Source organism: Catharus ustulatus, chromosome 3 (genome assembly GCF_009819885.2).
Source record: "Catharus ustulatus isolate bCatUst1 chromosome 3, bCatUst1.pri.v2, whole genome shotgun sequence".
NCBI classification, from domain to species: Eukaryota; Metazoa; Chordata; class Aves; order Passeriformes; family Turdidae; genus Catharus; species Catharus ustulatus.
The window spans coordinates 92,802,073-92,821,094 of NC_046223.1; the positions used below are offsets into that span (position 1 = coordinate 92,802,073).

At 41.9% G+C, this 19,022-nt stretch overlaps 1 protein-coding gene across 9 annotated transcripts in view; it reads left to right on the top strand.

The window, feature by feature from the left end:
* Nucleotides 1–164: 164 nt before the first annotated feature.
* The window catches only part of DST (dystonin), a 295,125-nt gene continuing 276,267 nt past the window's right edge, over nt 165–19,022 (top strand). For 4 of the 9 annotated variants that reach the window (XM_033054006.1, XM_033054009.1, XM_033054011.1 and 1 more), the window contains exons 1-3: nt 170–395; nt 828–889; nt 17,388–17,576. In XM_033054006.1, coding sequence (XP_032909897.1) covers nt 215–395; nt 828–889; nt 17,388–17,576 — 432 coding nt within the window. In that variant the 5' untranslated portion in view covers nt 170–214. Of the gene's footprint in view, nt 396–827; nt 890–17,387; nt 17,577–19,022 lie in introns of all 9 variants that reach the window. The other 5 variants (XM_033054007.1, XM_033054012.1, XM_033054014.2 and 2 more) reach the window with 3 other exon arrangements.

Here is a 19,022-nt window from a genome sequence, read left to right on the forward strand (position 1 = left end):
CTGAGTCACGGCCTGAATCTCATCCCGCTCCTCCTCCTTCTCCTCCGCCTCCTCCCCCGCGCCGCCGCCTCCCGCCCGGCCGCCGGCTCCAGCAGCGCGGTGCCGGCGGCGATGCCCGCCCCGCTGCCGGGGGGAGAGGCTGCCCGGCGCTGCCCGGCCCCTCGCCGCTCGCCGCAGACCCGCGCACGCACAGGGGCAGCCGGGCGCTTGAGCCATGATTGCCGCGGCTTTCCTGGTCCTGCTGAGACCCTACAGCATCCAGTGCGCCCTCTTCTTGCTCCTGCTGCTGCTGGGGACCATTGCCACGATTTTATTCTTCTGCTGCTGGCACCGCAGGCTCCAGAAAGGGAGGCATCCCATCAAATCCGTCTTTTCAGGTCGCTCAAGGAGCCGAGGTAAGAGACGCTGCCGATCCCTGAGGGCGGCGGGGCTCTCCCCGGCCCATCCCCAGGTTTCTGCCGGCGGAGGGCCGCCGTGGCACGGTTTAGCCGGGCAAAGGCTTTAAAGAAAATTCAAGCCGAGCCCAGGACTGCGGCAGCCTTGTCTCCACCCATCCCTCAGCAAAACCCCGGCTAGAGGGAGAGAGGTGAGAGGCTGGGAAACCCCCCCAGCCCTCCCCGGTCTGTCAAAGCGCAGCAGAACTTTATGCCGAACTTCTTCCCGATGAATTAAATATAAATGCCGGGCGGAGCTGCGGGCTGTGCCTGAAGGGCCAGAGCCGTCCCGGAGTGTGCGCCAAAGGGCGAGTGGCGGGGTAAACCCGCTAGCCGGGGCGAAATGCGAGGTGCAGCCGCTGGAGCCTGTGTGTCTTTCTGCTTCCCTTCCAGATGCTGTCATGAGAACTCATCACTTTCGCTCTGAGGTAATTTATTTAGCACGCAATTTCAAGGTCAGAAGTTGTTCTCTTTACCCGAGTACGTGTTGTCGTGGTCTTTTGTTAATGGAATCATATAGCGAACTTTTCATTTTGCATGAAAGACATAATGTCCTCTTTCATTTCTTGGTTTGGTTTTTTTTCCTTCCCAACACAAAATGAGCTCTTCATCTGTGTTACCCTAACCGGCCTGCCGATTTGTGTCATTCCCAAAGGAATTGGTTACTTGGAGAAAAGCTGTGCTTGCTGTACGTGCCAGACCTCCCTGTGTCCAAAAGCAGCCCTGAGCCCAGTTACTGACCTCTCAGTAAACGCAGAGCTGGTCAGGTTTGTGACTGCAGAGCCTCTGCTCGCTTGCTTTGCCCACAGCCCTCACCTGCGCCCTGCTCCTTGTCAGGAAAGTTGCCTGCTTGGCTTGGATGTTGCCGCGGGAGATCCCAGAAGGATCCAGACTACAAGCGGGCTTGGCAGGCAGACTTTGTATTCAGAGGTCAGGGGAATCAAAACTCTTACATGCCAGTGCTGAAAGTATAACACAAACCCCAGCCACTTCCTAGGAATTCTGAACGAGAAGCATAATTGCTGGGAAAATATGAAAAATAATATTTGTTTTAGTACCCGCTTTGTTTCCATGCTGCCCTGTAGAGCTCCTGTCTAGATATTTCTCTTGTCTGGTTTCCTGCTATTGATTTAAGGCATATCTTCATGCCATTGAAAGCCTTGATATTTTGTTTTAAATTATTTGCATTTTCCTTTACCCTGCTGTAGGTGTGAAAATTATCCAATTATGATAATGTTTTCAAAAGTGTGCATGGGATACATTTTTGCAGCATGGTTCATGTTGGCAATTAATTTTAAATTCTTAACTATTTTGAAATTTGTACACACTATCACGAAAAGAAGATGCCATAGGGAGTGTCCTATCTTAAGCCATGAAAACCCTGAGGTTTTTGTTCACCAGTGCTTCAGTGAATTGAACAAATGTGTACCTCTGGAAATCAAAATATTTTTTCAATATTCAGTTTGTCCAATATGAAATGCTTGGTTTCCATGTAAAATTCACTCAGCCCTGTGCCTAGATGGAAATTAAGTTTAATGTTTTGAAATATGTGCCATCCTGCATGGTGACACTTCAGAGGGAAGTTAGTTGGCAGAGTAATTTATTTTTATTGCTTCAGCGTGTGGTTATTTGTTTATCATCCAGTCAGAAGTAGACAAATTAAAAAATAGTTCCTAGAAGCTTTCATTAAGTAAAACATGCTAGAGTAACTGTTACATTCTTTTTTAATTTTCTGTATTTTGTTTAGATGGAGTAATACTGCAGCTAGTGGGCTAAACTGCTCTTTTAAATAAGTGGTAGAACTGTTTTCCCCTTCATTATCTGATGAGACTTTTGATAGAGAAATGATGACTCATTTGACATCATTAAATTTTAATTTTCCAGTATTTTTTCAAGTAAAACCCTATTTTAATGAATCTAATAGAATTCATTAATGACAAAACTACGGGCATATTTCCAATAAAAATATTGGAAACATTATCTTGAAGCAGAATTTGACATTCTCTGTCTCTGTCATCACAAAACCTTATGCACTTCCAACTGGAATAAAATGTTGATGAAAGCAAAGCATGATACACGAAAATACGGGCTTTGCATAATCCCCCCACCCCCAAAATTAATGCAATATCTCAGTTCCAAGTTTTGTAGCACAAGGTACATCTGCTAGCTCCCACCATGCTTAGTTGTTTGTCAGGTGTAGTTATAAATAGTGTTTCTTAATTATAATGAAAGATAATGAAGAATAGGCTGATAGTAAATAGCAGTGGGTTGGCATTCATCTCCTGAGAGCTGAGTTCAAATCTGACTTCCATCACATGTGAACGTGCAGGTGGTCTAGCAGCAGTGCACAGAGAATTATAATTGCCCTATCTACAGAGAGCTGGCAATTCCTGCATGATTGACTGCCTGCCAGGAAAGCCTTATATTTGGAAAAAATAGATGTGTGCAAATTTATGTTGAGATTCTTTGCCACAGCCACAGCTCTCATGGTGCATGCCTTCATTGTCTAGATACAGTGAGAACTATTGAATCCTTTTCCTTTAATACCGAACCACATAATAAAAAATAAGACTGCGTACTATGGGAGGGTAGATAAAAAATTTGAAAGTGCATTTATGATCCTTTTCAGCCCTTCTGTTTTGAATTTTATATGCCACTGGTGTATTGAATCCACTAATAGTTCATTTTTGTGGGCCTTGATTTTTAATGTCTCTGCAAAACATGCCTCATTATTAAACATCAAGTATATGCAGATATTGCTTATTATAGAATGAACTTAAACACTTGACCCCCTGCCTCAAAAGAAGGAAAATTTGCATGAATCATTATGAATATAAAGTAGGTTAAAGTCAGTCTTTGTTAGAGGTGCTTAATAACAGAAAAAATTAACCAGGAAGATGTGAGAGTTTATTGAGATAATACAGTGATGTCTCCACCTCCCCACTAACACTTGCCACCATCTGAAGTTAGTCTGGTCAAATTTTTAATTTATTTTTTATTTACAGTCCTCAGGTTCATTATATCTGCTCTTAAGATTCTTTTATTCACCAGGTACTATGGAAATTCCATGAAGTCACAAAGGAATCACACCCAGAATAGTTAATGTTCCTAATCTCAGGAAGACCTAGATATGCCACTGCTTTAAAAGAAAACAAGTAAATTTCCAACAGAATATTCATTGCTACATGACACATCAGACTTTGATGTAGTTGTTTGCACTAGTCTGTCTTTATTTTGAGAATCAGTTGTAGAATGAAAAGTCTGTGCCGAACCAAAACCACACCAAAATAACAGTATAACTCAGTGAGAGTTTACCAAAGTAGGGACTATGATCCATTGTTGGGCCTTTTTATTATTATTAGTATTAATAATATTAAAATTATTTTTGAAAAAATGTAGAGGCTAGCAATGATTCACTAGTTACATTGTTGTTGTGTTCTTTGTAGAAGTTGTTTTTTTCATGAAGTAGAGGAATTTTCTCTGAGTACTTTGTGGGCTTGGACTTGATACATTTCAATATTTACCATTTTATGCTTTAGAAAGAGGTCTGAAAGTCTTGTACCTTTTAATTTAAAAGCTTATGTGTTCGTGTTGCCCCTTCTTGTGATTTAAATTTCTTTCTGAATTAGTTTTCCTCATAGTTGAAGCCTCTGGAGTCATTGGATTATGTGAGATTTTTACCTTTCAATTAAAAGGGAAGTAAGCTTCTAGCCCTTAGGCTGGAAGGAATTAATCTGAATGGTATAATTCTTAATGTCTTTTGATTTGGTGGTAAGAACTGTTGAAAAGAAAGGTTGTCATTCAGGTTCTATAAATGGTTGTGTTTTATGAGATTGTGAAGGGATAATTGTGCTAATTGCTAAAGCAGCAGTTTTCATATCATTGAAGAAAAATGACCAGATTTATAAATCTTTTGCCTCAAATTTTCTCTGAGCTTCGTAGTTTTCCTTTCTCTTACCTTTCATGTTAGAGATACAATGACCTCAGGAACTGAAAGTATCAGTGTCAGTGGGTAGTCACAAGCAACCTGGTATTACAGTAAATTCACGAATACAAGCCGCACTGAATATAAGCCGCATCTCTGGGTGTTGGCAAACATTTCGGTTTTTGTCCATAGATAAGCCGCACACGAATATAAGCCGCTTTGTCGTTCGCAGCGAGGACCCGTGTGCAATTAGTAACAGAACCGCGGGAGGGCGAGGTTTACTGGCTGAGCTAAGGCTGTGCAGGCTCGGCCCGCTAGGGGCCGCTGACGGGACCAGGTGGCCCAGCCCGGTGCTGCAGCTCGGGGCCGGTCGCCGCTGCCACTGGGCTCGGTCACCCCGGGTCGGCGCTGCCCCGCGGTGGCAGGCAGGGACGGAGCTTCCCCTGCTCCTACGGCAGCGGCGGCGGGCGGGGACGGAGCTTTCCCGCGCCCGTGGCGCCGGCGGCGGGCAGGGACGGAGTTTCCCCGCTCCTGCCGCGGCGGCGGCGGGCGGGGACAAAGCACCCCGTCGGCTCCCCGAGCCGCGGCAATGGCTGCGCGGGGCTCCCGTCAGCTCCCCGAGCCGCGGCAATGGCAGCGCGTGCTTCCCCCCCCTCCCCGAGCCACGGCAATGGCTGCGCGGGGCTCCCGTCGGCTCCCCGAGCCGCAGCAATGGCGGCGCCGGCTTCCCCCCCCCCCTCCCCGGGCCGCAGCAATGGCGGCGCCGGCTTCCCCCCCCATCCCCGGGCCACAGCAATGGCGGCGCCGGCTTCCCCCCCCCCTCCCCGGGCCGCAGCAATGGCGGCGCGGGCTTCCCCCCCCCTCCCCGGGCCGCGGTAGGGGCGGCCCGGGTCCCCCCTCTCCTCCCCGGGCTGCGGCAATGGCGGCGCCGGGCCCCCCCGTCTCTCCCCTGGGCTGTGGCAGAGGAGGAAAGAGAGCTCTCCCGCCTCTCTCCCCGCCCCCCGTGCTGCCTGCAGGGAGCCAGGCTCCACGCGCGGTGCAACAAAGTAGCGATTTGTAACAATCGCAAAATGCCGACTTTGCAGCTGCTCGGCTCAGCACTCTGGCAGGCACTTCTGAGGTTGTATTAGCCGCTCCTGATTATTAGCCGCATTTCCCGTTTAGGAGCAAAATCTTAGTCAAATTGGTGCGGCTTGTATTCGTGAAATTACTGTACTTTGTGTTTATTTAATTTTGACTCATATAATTTGGACAAGTTTCCTCTGGATGCTTCCACTGAGACCTACTGGCCTAAAACAACTAGGAAACAAATCAGTGCAAGTTTTACAGTCCACTGTAAATTCTGACTTCATTTAACCCCAGGTGGGTTAGCAGTAAATACACCAGTAAAACAAATAGGAGTTGAGACTTTGTGAAAAGACTCTCTGGAAGGGCTGGCAGTGTGTGTTAACCATGTCTGTAGCAAAGGAATAAGATGAGGTGGTTTGAGTTTTGCTGACCCCACATTTTCATTTTAGTACACTGAACAGTCACTACCAGGTTGTACATATCCAGTCTATTTCAGTATTTTCTTTGATGACATGGATGAGGGTGCTGAGTCTTTCCTCAGTAAATTTGCAGACTACACTAAGCTGGGAGCATGTATCCATTTGTTGGAAGGTAGGAGGGCTCTGCAGAGAGACCTGGAATGGTTGGATGGATGGGCAGAGTCCAGTAAGATGAAGTTTTACAAGTCCAAGTGCCGAGTCCTGCATTTAGGCTACAATAACCCCCTGCAACTTTATAGGATGGGGATGGTGTGGCTGGACAGTGCCCAGGCAGAAAGGGACTCGGGGGTGCTGGTCAACAGCAGGATAGACATGAGCCAGCAGTGTGCCCTGGTGGCCAAGAAGGCCAATGGCCCCTGGCCTGGATCAGGAATAGTGTGGCCAGCAGGAGCAGGGAGGTCATTCTGCCCCTGTACTCAGCACGGGTGAGGCCACACCTCGAGTGCTGTGTCCAGTTCTGGCCCCTCAGTTTAGGAAGGACGTGGAGATGCTTGAGCACATCCAGAGGAGGCAACGAGGCTGGGGAGGGGCTTGGAACACAAACCCTTTGAGGAATGGCTGAGGGAGCTGGGGTTGTTCAGTCTGGAGAAAAGGAGACTCAGGGGTGACCTTATCGCTCTCTACAGCTCCCTCAAAGGTGTTTGTAGGCAGGTGGGGTCGGTCTCTCCAGGCAGCACTGACAGAACCAGAGGACACAGTGTCAAGCTGTGCCAAGGGGAATATAGGTTGGATATTAGGAAAAAGTTTTTCATGGAAAGAGTGGTAAAGTACTGGAATTGTCTGCCTAGGGAGGTGGTAGAGTCACCACTCCTGAATGTGTTTAAAAAAAAATTGGACTCGGTGCCATGGCTTAGTTAAGATGTTAGGGCATGGGTTGGACTTGCTGATCTTGAAGGTGTCTTCCAAACTAGTGATTCTGTGATTCTTTATTGTTGTGACTAGCCTGGTAGTGAAATAATTCATTGAAGACTGATGACATTTTTTAAGAACAAATGGGTTTTCCAATTCATCCAGTATGGTTCAATGGTTGCAAAACTATAGTACAATAGTCTCTGGGAAATATATATATTATTTTCTCATCACATATGCCCAGAAAATTGTTCATAAGCTTGTCCCTAAGCGTACCTTTGCCATAATCATGCCCCTTCTGAGGCTGATTGCAAGAGAGTTGCCTAAAAATACAGTTCTAGTTATCTTCCAAAACAATAATGAATAGTCTTTGAAGAGTTGCACCATAATTCATCCTGAGCATTGCAGTTATTTATAAACTGCTCCAGATATGTACAGCTCCAGTGAAAGCAGAAATCAACAGAGCCTCCAAGCTGAATTTAAGTCTTCTGTTTGATCAGAGGGAGTGCATCCAAGGACCAGCACAAATGTGCAGGACTAGCCAGAAAAATACATTCATTCACCTATTGAAAGGATGTTTCATTGTCTTTACGAAGCTGAATCAGCCTAAAAATATTTTACCTTTGTGTTTGACATGATTTTCCCTCAGGATGTTTAAACTATTTTTCCATTAGCTGTCTAAGAGTTAAGGAACAGGTTCAAAGAAAAATAAATCAGAGAAAAAATAAATTGTTTTCTTAGATGTATGATAGCACTTATGTATAGGAATGAATGGAGAGCTATAAATACACTGTATAAGGACAAATCCTTCTGTTCATTTTTCATAACATATCCAATAATGTGGTCGAGACTGAGTTTGCCACAATGAGCTGTCACATGGCAAACTAGGTATCACTGAGATTTGGTTTACTATATGTCATCTGTCCATCACTCTTTGTGAGCTTTAGACACAGCAGTGCTGCCTTTAGATAGCTCTTTAGAAGCATTGTTTTGTGCTGAAGAACAGCAGAGTTAGGCAATTGTATCACAAAATATATGGCAATTGTCTCTTTGCTGCAGCCAGACTGCTCAGGTGCTGAGCTGAGCTAACTCCAGAGAAGTTAACTTGGGTACTTCTACTCTGTACTACAATGTAGTGTAGAAATGCCTGGTGTATTTATGTAGCCTTCTGGTTGTCTGTATCTCTGCTCTGGCTTCTGATGGTCTGCAGAGCTTCGAAATGCTGAGGGAATCACCTCTGAGCTCTATCAATAACCTAGAAAAGTACTGACCAAATGTTATGGTCCACATCAGTGGTCAAGCATGGACCTGGGACCTGCTTTATAAGTAAACACATCCTGGTTCTCTAGCAGGACCAGGAAAATCACTGCATAAAGATACACTACCTCATAGAAGTTCTTCTCACTCTAGTTTCTCATTAATACACAGTTATGCCAGCAACCTCACAGCTACCATGTGTTTAAATATCCATGTTTCTCAGTAACTGCTTCTGTCTCTGGAAATGTGGGTTTTAGAGGAGCAGCAGCTCACTTGTGCTATGTGCACACTCCCTGTTCACACAAGCAGAACCCTGGTTTCAAGGGGGAGCAGGGCTTGTGGCCATCCGCCTGTTAGCAGACACGTTGTACACGTGTACAGAGTGGGAACTTCCAGCTGCTATCTTTTGCCCTAAACAAACCTCAGATTGAAACCACCAATTAAAATAGCTGAGGTCATACTTGCAGTGGGCACATCTCCTGTAAGAAACTGTTCTTACACAGACAGAAGAGATCATGCTGGGCTCCGTAGATCACACACTGCTCAGAAAAGCTTCATCATCTGCACCGATTTCTCAGTTACTGTTACATTATAAGATTGACAGATCAGGTTGTGGATGCTCCTTCAGAAACAGCTCAGCTCTTTAGACTGAGGGTATTAAATGTAAGAAAGCACCACACGAACAGGTACTATGACCCTTGGGGTTGTGGCTGCTTCAAGGCTGTTATGTGTGTTTTCCTTGGGCATGGAAACCTCACACTCTCTTCCATTCCCAGACTGTTTTAAGTAGAGGCACTTTGATGTGCTGTGGAAGAATGTGCAGAGCACAGGGTGAAGTCACCTTGATGTTTTCATGTAGGATCTGATTCAGCTGAGCTGTCTTTTTGGGCCATGTCAGACGGGAGAGGATCCCAGCCAGAGCTGCAGCCGCTCACCCTGCCCCACGTGCTCTGCATCTCGGAGGGCCTCAGGCTCTGGAGTGTGGGCAGGGGGGCTCCTCCAGCCTCCTGCAGCAAGACTCAGCACTCTATGGCAGAGATGCTTTAGCATGTCAGGCTCACAGTGGAGACACCTGATCTTGGCCTAGTGTTAACAAAACTGCCTTGGCTTTGAGCTTACTCCTTGTGTTTCTGGTTCACCAGCGAGCCCGGGTACTTGTTATCCGGATACTTGTGCCCCAAGTGTCTGAACCCCTGCTGGGCTCCTTGTGCCCTGCTGCCTTGCATCAAGGAGAGTCAGAGCTTTGCTGTTCCTGACTCATCAGTGGCAATGAAACATGAGTTGCGGCTGAAGTGTGAAAACACCGCATCAGCTACAGAAACTAAATGCACTTGGTGTTCGGGCAAAGACACATTTCTCACAAGTTGTGCCAATGTCCTTATCTCCCCTGTCCACTCAGCTGTTTAAATACAGCACTCAGCTTCAGCGAGGTGGGGTAGGTAGTAGAGCAGACTGGGAGTGAAACACAGATCCTACAGGCTTAATTGATGATTATATAAATTGATAGCACAAATTCAGCTGAAATACATAATCCTGTCAGGCTGAATTATTGTATTTATCCTTCTCCCATGTTCTAGAAAGAACAAAATGATACAACCAATTTGAGCCATCATTCTCTTGCTTTCTCTGATCCCACTGCCTTCCTTCATGTGAAGTAGGAGTTGGAAAGTGAATTTGTGAAAACAGCAGGCCCTTATGCAGCCCAATGGGCTCACTGTAGGCATCTACAGATTATAGTTTACACAGGTACTCACCTGACCTAGTGCTGCTGTCTGCTTCAGGATGTGCTGAATGGTTCTTCAAGCCTCACTGAATGTGTCAACTACATTTTTTATTGGTGATAACAGGAAGCAATGCTTCTTCAGGTATGTTGTTGGTATCTGAATCTAGTTATCTTAATAGATACCTGAATTCTAGTCTAGGTATATTTTTATAATATATTCCTTCTAAGTCTCTCATTGATTATGCATTTATTTTATACTAAAAAAGTACAGACACATCTTCACATGCTGTGGCAGGAAGAATTCTTACCAGTTTGTGTTTCAAACAAGCACACTGGACAGAACAGAGTAATCTGTTTGTATTAGATGTTTGGCAGCACTGGTATGGTTTGGCAATCTCTGCTATTTCTTGTTCAGCTTCTTACTGTATTTTTAATATTTAAAGCTAATTCCTTTTGGCAGATTCTTGATATATACTGGACACTGCCCAAGATGACATGGTGAGATGGAAAAAGGAGGAAGCAGGGCTGGAAAGGGGGTCGTGCTTGGGGAATGTTGCAGACCACTGATCAAGCAGTACACTGATTTTTTTTTTTTTTTGGCTCTTAAATAATAGTTCCCTTCCTAGGTAGGCTTGCAGTGCCCTGAGGTAACAGAGAAGGAACTGGGACAAGCCATTGCAAAGCTGCTGTGGAGAGCTGCAAGCCTTCTTGTCAGAGAGGGATAGCACTGCCTGGAGAACAGGCCAGCCTCTGTGGCTTATAGCTTTAGGCAGGAAAGAGTATTTAAAGGGTATCTTGAGGTATGACTGGGGGTGCCATTTGGCTATTTGCTTGCAGATCATCTGATTTTCCTGATGTTACAACTTACCTGTGCTTTAATAGGAATCCTAACCTTATGACAGGAAAAAACAAACATGTCATGTTAAACAGCAGTGTAACAACGTTGGTTATTAGACACTGTATTCTAAATTCACACCTAAACCTAGGGGCTCCTAAATACCTAAATACATGGGCTCTTATGTATTTGCATGGGGGGCCTGCTTAGGAACTGAAAAGCAGATTACTGATGTTCTATTTCATGAATTTGGTTGAGAAAGTAATCTTGTTCAGGTTATGTAAAAAGCAATTGCTTTAAATGCCTTTGAACATGTGGACTTATCTTGGAATATTGCATGTGCCAAATCACAGTCTTCAATATCTGAGAAATGGTTCCAGCACTGCTTAGAGTTTATATTTTATAAGATAAGAATAATATCTCCTAAAATAAACATAAGGCATGCAAAGCAGCATCAGTGAAAGCTTGCTAATGAGGGAATGGAATGAGAAATGGAATGTAAAATCTTATATTTTGTGTTTTAAGTCCTGATTCAGATCTTTATAGGAGTAACCCTTTGTAAGATTTAAAAAAATAGTGAAGAGAGCCACACACAAAAAAACAGGTCTATTTTTTTAGTTCTGATGGAATCAAAATAAAACAAATGCAGTTTCATCCTTCTTGGGTGTTAGTGAAATAATACACTCAGTGAGTGTAGGTAATCTTCCTGTGATAGAAAATTTACATGTTACATTACTTAGCAATCTTTACTGTAAATATCTTGGAGAACTGGGTGTAACTTGCAGAATTTGCAATTAAATAAGTGATATGGGGTTTTCTTTGGTTCTTTGTAAGCTGATGATATTTGGGATGGAAATCTCTATGGTAGAGGAAGGAGGGAAATAATGCAATCTTTTTATTTTAGAACTGTTCTTACAATTCAGATGCATAGATACATGCATATATATTTTATATATATACATATACATATATATATATAGCAGAAAGAATCTCAAATTTTTCTTTCAGTGTGCAGGGGAATTTGATACAATAAAGTTATTTAATTAAAACTGCCATTTTAGTTGAAGCAGGTACTCCAACTACAGGGTTTAATTCTATTTCAGCTTGTCTGTTGAAGAGTTGAGAATGCCAGCATCTTGAGAAGGGTTTGATGCTATGCATACTAATGTCTGCAGCCCTAAGATGTTGTGGATTGTGTAGACATGAAAATTCCCAAGATTTGAACATGTGGTAACTGACAATTTGAAGACTATTTCTTAGGCCATTAGTTGACAATGGTAACAGATGACAATTCTTATGCACGTACAACCACTGTCAGAAACCTTGAAAGCAAGAACACAAAGCTGGACATCCTATCTAAGCTTCTTCTGGCTTTGATATTTATTAGCGCACTTTAATCCACAGGAATTACTCAAATGTCTGCAAAGGCCTTTGCAAACACACCTAAGTTTTGCTGTCACTGAATTGTGGCCTAATGCTAGCTAGCACTTTCTCTCTGATTTCCTGAAGTTCTGCCAGGAGGTAAACTGGGCTGCAGTCCAGTGCCCGCTGAAGTTAATGCAAAGATTTCTGTTGACTTCAGCTGGACATCAGGTAATGCACTTTTACCTCTATTGATGATAATGCTTACTGACTCCAAAACCCCATACTGGCTGGAAAGATTGTGTTCCAAGATCAGAATTCCGACAACCAATATATTCTACATAAAATACACTGGAAAAAAAGGAAACTGAATATGGCTTTTTATCAAGCCTAAAAATAGAGATAACGCATGATGAAGGCTGTAGGGCTAGTGGAAGCTGGAATGAAGAGGAGAAGGAGCTGGTAAATTAATGCAATTGCACATTGAAAGAATGAAGGAGTTGGAGATTTATATCACTAAAGCAATAATGCACACACGGGGTAGCACTGATGCATTCATCTGTTGTTAATAAAGTATCAGACAAAGAAGCAAAAATAAATACAGAAAAACTAAGTGAAAGAAAAAGGTTCAATGTATTATTCAAAATGTTCTCATCTGTAAATTTAAATAAAAGCAAAAGCTAAACAAGTTTTTTTAGGAAATTTCAAATTCCTGGTTTTTATGATGACTGGATTAGGAATGAGTATAAACAGAAACACAACAAGGATAGCAGAGTATGCATATTTCTTTATCAAATAGCAGATCATCTTGAAGAAATGGGGTAAATAAGTACACAAGATGTTGTTAAGAAATGCAAGGCTGAGTGTATTACAGAAAAAAGTCATTAACTACATTCTTAATTTTTAGGTTTGTGATCTTCAGAAAGGGCCTTTTGAATGATTTTAATAGTTCAGTGAGGACTGCTTTCCAATGTGTAGTGTCACATTGGAAAGAAGATGGGAAGGGAAATGTTTAAAAAGAGCAGAAAAACATGTGCTACTGTTACATATACAGTAATATAAATTTGTAAGTGTGCTGTACTGAATTATGAGGATTCATCAAGAGTGATGTCTGTGAATGAGGAAACGTGAAACTCTAACAGGCAAAAAAAAAGTGATGGAAGAGACCAGAATAATTTCATGTAGAAGGAGAAAAATAAAAGGAAGTCTGATGATAAAATATGGAATGATGAATATTGTATTGGAGACAGACCAAAATCTTGCCACCATGGATCTGATCCATGCTATTTAGTTTGGATACTCACAGTATGGATGTCTGTGAGTGAAGTGGTCACTCTGGGCTCTGGGTATGGAGAGCAATAGGTGCTGTGAAGGATTGGTTCATCTGGCCTGCTGGCTTTGGTGGCTTGAAGGGCAACCTGGGGAGGGGATGTCTGCTGAACTTTGGTCAGAGAAAACCCACATGTGTTTCTATAGACAAGAAATTGGTCACTGAATCAGAGGTGTGATGTTAAAAATTGCCTGGATAAGATATTTTTTCACTGAACACCTTACTCTGAAAGTAATTTTATACAGTGTGCTGTGGCACGCAGTGGCCAGGCTGGCAATGTTTATCATTGATTTGGGTATAAAGATGGACAGAGTAGGTTCTTTCAATATTATCACACCCCATTCCAGAGAAAAAACCAACCAACCAACAACAACAACAAAAAAAAAACCAAACCAAAAAACCCCCAACATTCAGAGAAGGCTTAAAAGGATGAATTTCAGCCAAAAGGGGCTGATCTCCCAGCCTGTTTCCTCATATAGAAAAGCTCCTTGGGACAGGTGAGCTAACCTTTAGCTCTGCAAGAGCTTCCAGAGACGCCTCTCCATTCCTGTTTGCTGTAGAATTTGATTAGGAAGATCGTTCTTCCTGGATTCTAGCAGACTCTAACTGGAAGGATGCACATGACTGCTTTTGCAGAGAAGATAATTCCAAGTTCAGTTCTTCTCTGATATGCCTGGAATCACCTGGTTCTGGTGATCATGTGAGTTGTTTCTTTAAGGAAGATTACTTCAGTGTAAATCTTTGTGCAGCTATTTTGGTATTTGGAAGACAGGTTTTCTAAAAATACATGTTTGAAGTTTTGTTTGGTTTGCCTTGTTTCAGAATTTTACAGGCACAAAAATGAGTCAGGCTGTAGGTTCTGGGAATGAGCAACTACCTCCCAGTGCAAAGAACAAGAAAAGGTTTTCATTGCCCAGTGACACAGCATTCACATGATACTGGGAGCTACAAATTGCTTAATGGTGTTAGAGCAACTTCGTTATAAATATCCATATGATTTTAAAATCTCCAGCTCTTCCTCAGTGATTTGGCCTCAGGTGGTACACTGTGCTTCCCTGAGCATTTTGTAACACTTTTCTGCTCATCTATGAGCACTGACTTAACATCTAAAATAGTGCTGTTTTTGCCAAACAAATATTTGTGTGATTTCCGTGGTTTTTATTTTGATTGCTGTACTAATATGATGGTTTTAATTCTGGGCTAAACTGAGGGATAAATAAAACAGATTACACAAAAAGCTTCTGTTCATTTCACTGTTTAGAAGGAATCACCAGGCATTCTAATTTTGCACTGAGTACAGGAGTAGCAGCTTCCATATGTTACATCACTTTTACCTCCTGTCTTCATTTTTGATTACCAAATTTTGAAATTCTCTGGATTCGCATCTTTGCTCTGGTAGAGTCTCATTGCAGGAATGAGTAAGCATTTTGGGATTTGGTCTGAGGACTCTGTCCTTGTAACATTATCTTTGTAGATACAGAATTAATTTTCCACCTGAAATCATGATCCTCTGCCTTTATCACATTATAATCCTCCTCACAGCAACCATTTGTGATACTGCAGGCAGATTATGACTTCAAGAGAAGAATGAGCCTCAGCAAACAGAAGCAGATGAGCTCTTAAAGAGATAAAGATCCCATTTTCTTACTAGTAATAAACAGCAAAAGTGAAAAAATACAGAACTTATCAAGGTGAAACATTGTCTATAAACAGATTTTTCTGGAAATCACAGGTGACGTTTTCTTATTAAAACATAATAATCAATAAACCTAGACATATTTTGAAGTGAAGCCACTTGGTGAGACAGACCCACATACTTAAATCCCTATTTGGCATGCATTTCTAAGCACTTTTAGAGCTGCTTGGCTTCTATCAAATTCTTCTGTTACATAAACATACTTTCCTGAAGAGTTTTATCCAGCTAATGGGATGGGAGTGTGGTGAGGGAGCAGTGCAGGGTATAACACAGGGCTTTGGCCAGTGGCCCTCATGTACATAAACCATAATGCATTTGACATTAGAAAATCTATTCTGATTTCAGAGCTTGGAATAGATTTGCTGCGTGTTTTGGTCTCTTAAGGAATATTTTCACTTGCCATGGAATAATCCCCAATGCACACTAGCATTTTTTGCTAAAAGAAAATTCCCACTAGCAGTAAGCCCCTCTACAGGAGGCTCCCTGAGTTATGTTTTTTCCTCTTACCCTGAACAGTCCCTAGTATCATGTTGAATGATACCTTGTAAGTATCTGTTAGCTATTTCACGGTGTAGGGAGAACATGGAAATAAGCTATCCTGCTGCAGTAGTGTGACAGAGTCTCAGATTTAGGTCTTTGAATGTTTGGCAATCCTCCTAAACCTGCACAGGTGTGCTGGCTGCAGTGGCTTCCACTTTACTGCTTGCTTTGGTTGGTATGGGCAGGGTCCTGCTTCCATGCAGATACAGGGTGTCAAGGTCTGTCCTTACCTAAACTCTCAATGATTCCATTGCCTCTGTAGAGTAGGAGGGATCATAAAAAAAGATTCAAGAAATTTTGGCTGCACCTTTGCATCATATATATTTCACAGCCCTGGTGCACTGCATACATGACTCTCCCAGACTGACTAAGTAGATTTGGGCTCTATTTCTGTCCCTCCTCTCCAGGGTTCACTTATAGAAGGTTGTTCCCTGAGACTTACTTCACCTTCCCACTTCAACCTTTTTACATCATCTGTTGCATGCAATGTGTATCTGTAGCAATTACTAGCATGTGTATGTAAATGCGTGTTTGTGTCTTTTGGCCATTTAAGGGTATATTTACTTAATGTGGAATATCTGTAAGTAATGAAGATAGCTGTTTGTCTGTCCACCTCAGTGTCCAGGACAGACTGTTGCTGTCTTCCCTTGCAGTCTCATGAACATTAGTGGAACAAATCCAGTTTTCACTGAGACATACTTTCTGATTGTTTCAATTTACCAACATAACAGCATTTTAGGATAACTCTTTTGTGCTGATTTCCTATTAAAGCAACAACAAAAAAAGCAAAACAAAACCCAAAAGTTAATGGAAGGGTGGAGAAAAAGAACAGCAGATTTATATGGCAATGTACTGCTCCCACTAGTTTTCTGCTGGCAGGAATTCAGAATATTTAGATTCACAGCATAGATTTCTGCAGTTTTATCTGAAATCTAACCTTGCCGAAGTTTGATTCTAAAATGCTGGCTTTGTTGCATTCAGCAGAGGCATTCTACTAGAAGAATAAAGAAAGTAGAAAATTAGGAATTGTTGTATCTATTCTTGGTTTTGAAAAGAAATATAGTCCTTAAACTGCAGACTGTCACTAAGGACAGGTTTGGCTCACCTATGCTGAAAACTGATATGACTAAGTGAATGAATATTTACAGCCTGGCCAAGTTTAATATCAACCAACATTGTATTCAGTACAAATGGCCCTTGTCAGATTTGTGCATGCTCATAAGAGGACTCAGTGGAATGAGAGAATGCTCATTGTAAGTGCTCTGCAGGTAGCAATAAAGGGATAGCATTATGCATGTTGCCATTAAAGGAATGAAATTCTGTAAGGCCATGAGCCATTCTGGATGATGCTCAGAGGTGTTCCCAGAAAGCCTCTAAAATGCATTTCTGAAGGACAGCTTTTCCTGAGTTTATTAATTTGGTCAAATATACATACATACAAATATAAGTTGGCCAATATTTCTGAGACGATATATTGGTTACCACCAATCAATTTTTCTTCACTTTCATTCTCAGGAAAAAAGTCCACGTTTTCAGCCCATGCTCCCTAAAACCATTTCTCACGAGGCTAAGAATTAACGTGGAAATTTTTAATTATAAAATTTAAATTAGAACTTTTTAGTTATAAATAACTAAAAGTGTAAGCTTATAAATACTGCTACTGGCTGTGCCTACTATATATATAATTGAGAATATAAATCAAATGTGATATTTACAGCACTTGGCAACATCTCTTTATTATCACATGCAGTATATATGGACATTATATTAATTTAAGGTGAGCATGCCTGTACCTTGAGCTGTAGTTAAGATCCTGTGTTGTTGCTGTTGTTACACAGCTCCATTTTGGGAGATGCCAAACACGATGATCGCTTTTTCTCTTACTTTAGGGCTTCAGATCAAGCCCTCGCCATGTCAGAAGACGTGTGGCACCTCGCCTGGAGGAAACACAGCCTATAGTGGAAGCTCACCATCTCAGTGAGCAGGAAACTTCTGTAAGAAAAAGGAAAATCAAGAAAAGCAGCCGAGTCCAACCGGAATTTTACCATTCTGTCCAAGTTACCCCAACTCGAAAACCTGTAAGTATTCTACCTTTAGGGATAAATAGCACTGAAAGTATAAAAGTGCTTATACTTAGAGGCATGTAACATAATTATAATTTAGGGACTATTCATATTCTCTTCCTGATTTTAAAAAACCTTTTCAGTTCTCGTATTCAGCAGCAAATCCAGATAAAAGTTGGTAAGACTGTATTTAATGTTGATGTATACTGCTAAAAAAGTCCAGTTCTGAAGAGGGTTTTTTACATTTTGATTTTTAAAAATTTATTATTTAGACTATAGACTATAATCAAATTAGATATTTGATTTGATAGTTTTATAATGATATTACCTAACAGGTTTGTATAGCAAATGTGCATTTTATTGAAATACCGTATTCAGATTTAACAGAGGTGTTATATACTGAACCAAATTTATATTAAATATCATTACTAGATCTAATTTTGAGGTTTCTTCTAATTTATACAGTGTTTACAATCTTTCTGCTCAACAAAACTTAGATCAAATCTCATAATTCTTTGCTCCTCAGCTTGATTTACACACAGTTCACTGATAACCTACTTTTAGTATGGAAATATAATAGTTTGTTGAGACATACAGTTCCTAATGTAAATTTGCATGAAGGCCTATTCTGTCCTGCAGGCATAATGCATTTCTCTTTTTAATGAGAGGTTATTGCTTTGACACATTTTCTGAATAACTTTTCTGTGCCAGTGTTATGGGGCTTGAGCAACTTCTATATAGTCAGTATTATTAAAGAGGTAATTATTGAGCATACCCTAAACCAGATTATCTTGAAGTTGCTAGAACCTAACTGAGCCTTCCTAGATTGGTGTTAACTGAGCACCAAGAATTATCAGTGAGCTCTGAAGATGGTTTGAGGAAGCATTCCTTAGTGGAATTACACTGCCTGAGAGAACAAGTAACTTCTACAAAGAAAGCCATAGCTGCCAACAACTGCCAGATTTTTTACCTATTATCTGAATTTGTTTCTCTGCTTTCACTTCACTAGTCCCCATTTGCCTCTGTTCTCTCATGCTTCTCTTTCTGGTTTATTTTACACTGCCCATGTTTTTGTGGTTTAATTTGATCTGATGGATTTGTCTTCTACTCTTCTTCAAGGATCTGCTGTCACTTTCTTCTCAACCATCTCCCTTTCACTCCCATCCTATCTTACTTTCAAGACTACTTTGTCCAGCTCTGTTACTCTTACTACTCTGTTACTCCATCCTCCTACTAAACTCCCTCTGTTCATTATTCACTTCTGGTCCTTTCCCTGCTTTTTTGTCCTTCCTTCACCTCTTCCATCATCAACCCGTTTTTTTCCATACCACTCCTCTTGGGGTTCTTGTAATTCCTTTTTTTTGTTTGATTGTTCATATTTTTTTCCATGGTAGCCCTATGCCAAGGGTAAGCCTGCCTGCCACTGCTGAGGCTGTAACCAATTGCCACTGATTACCAATT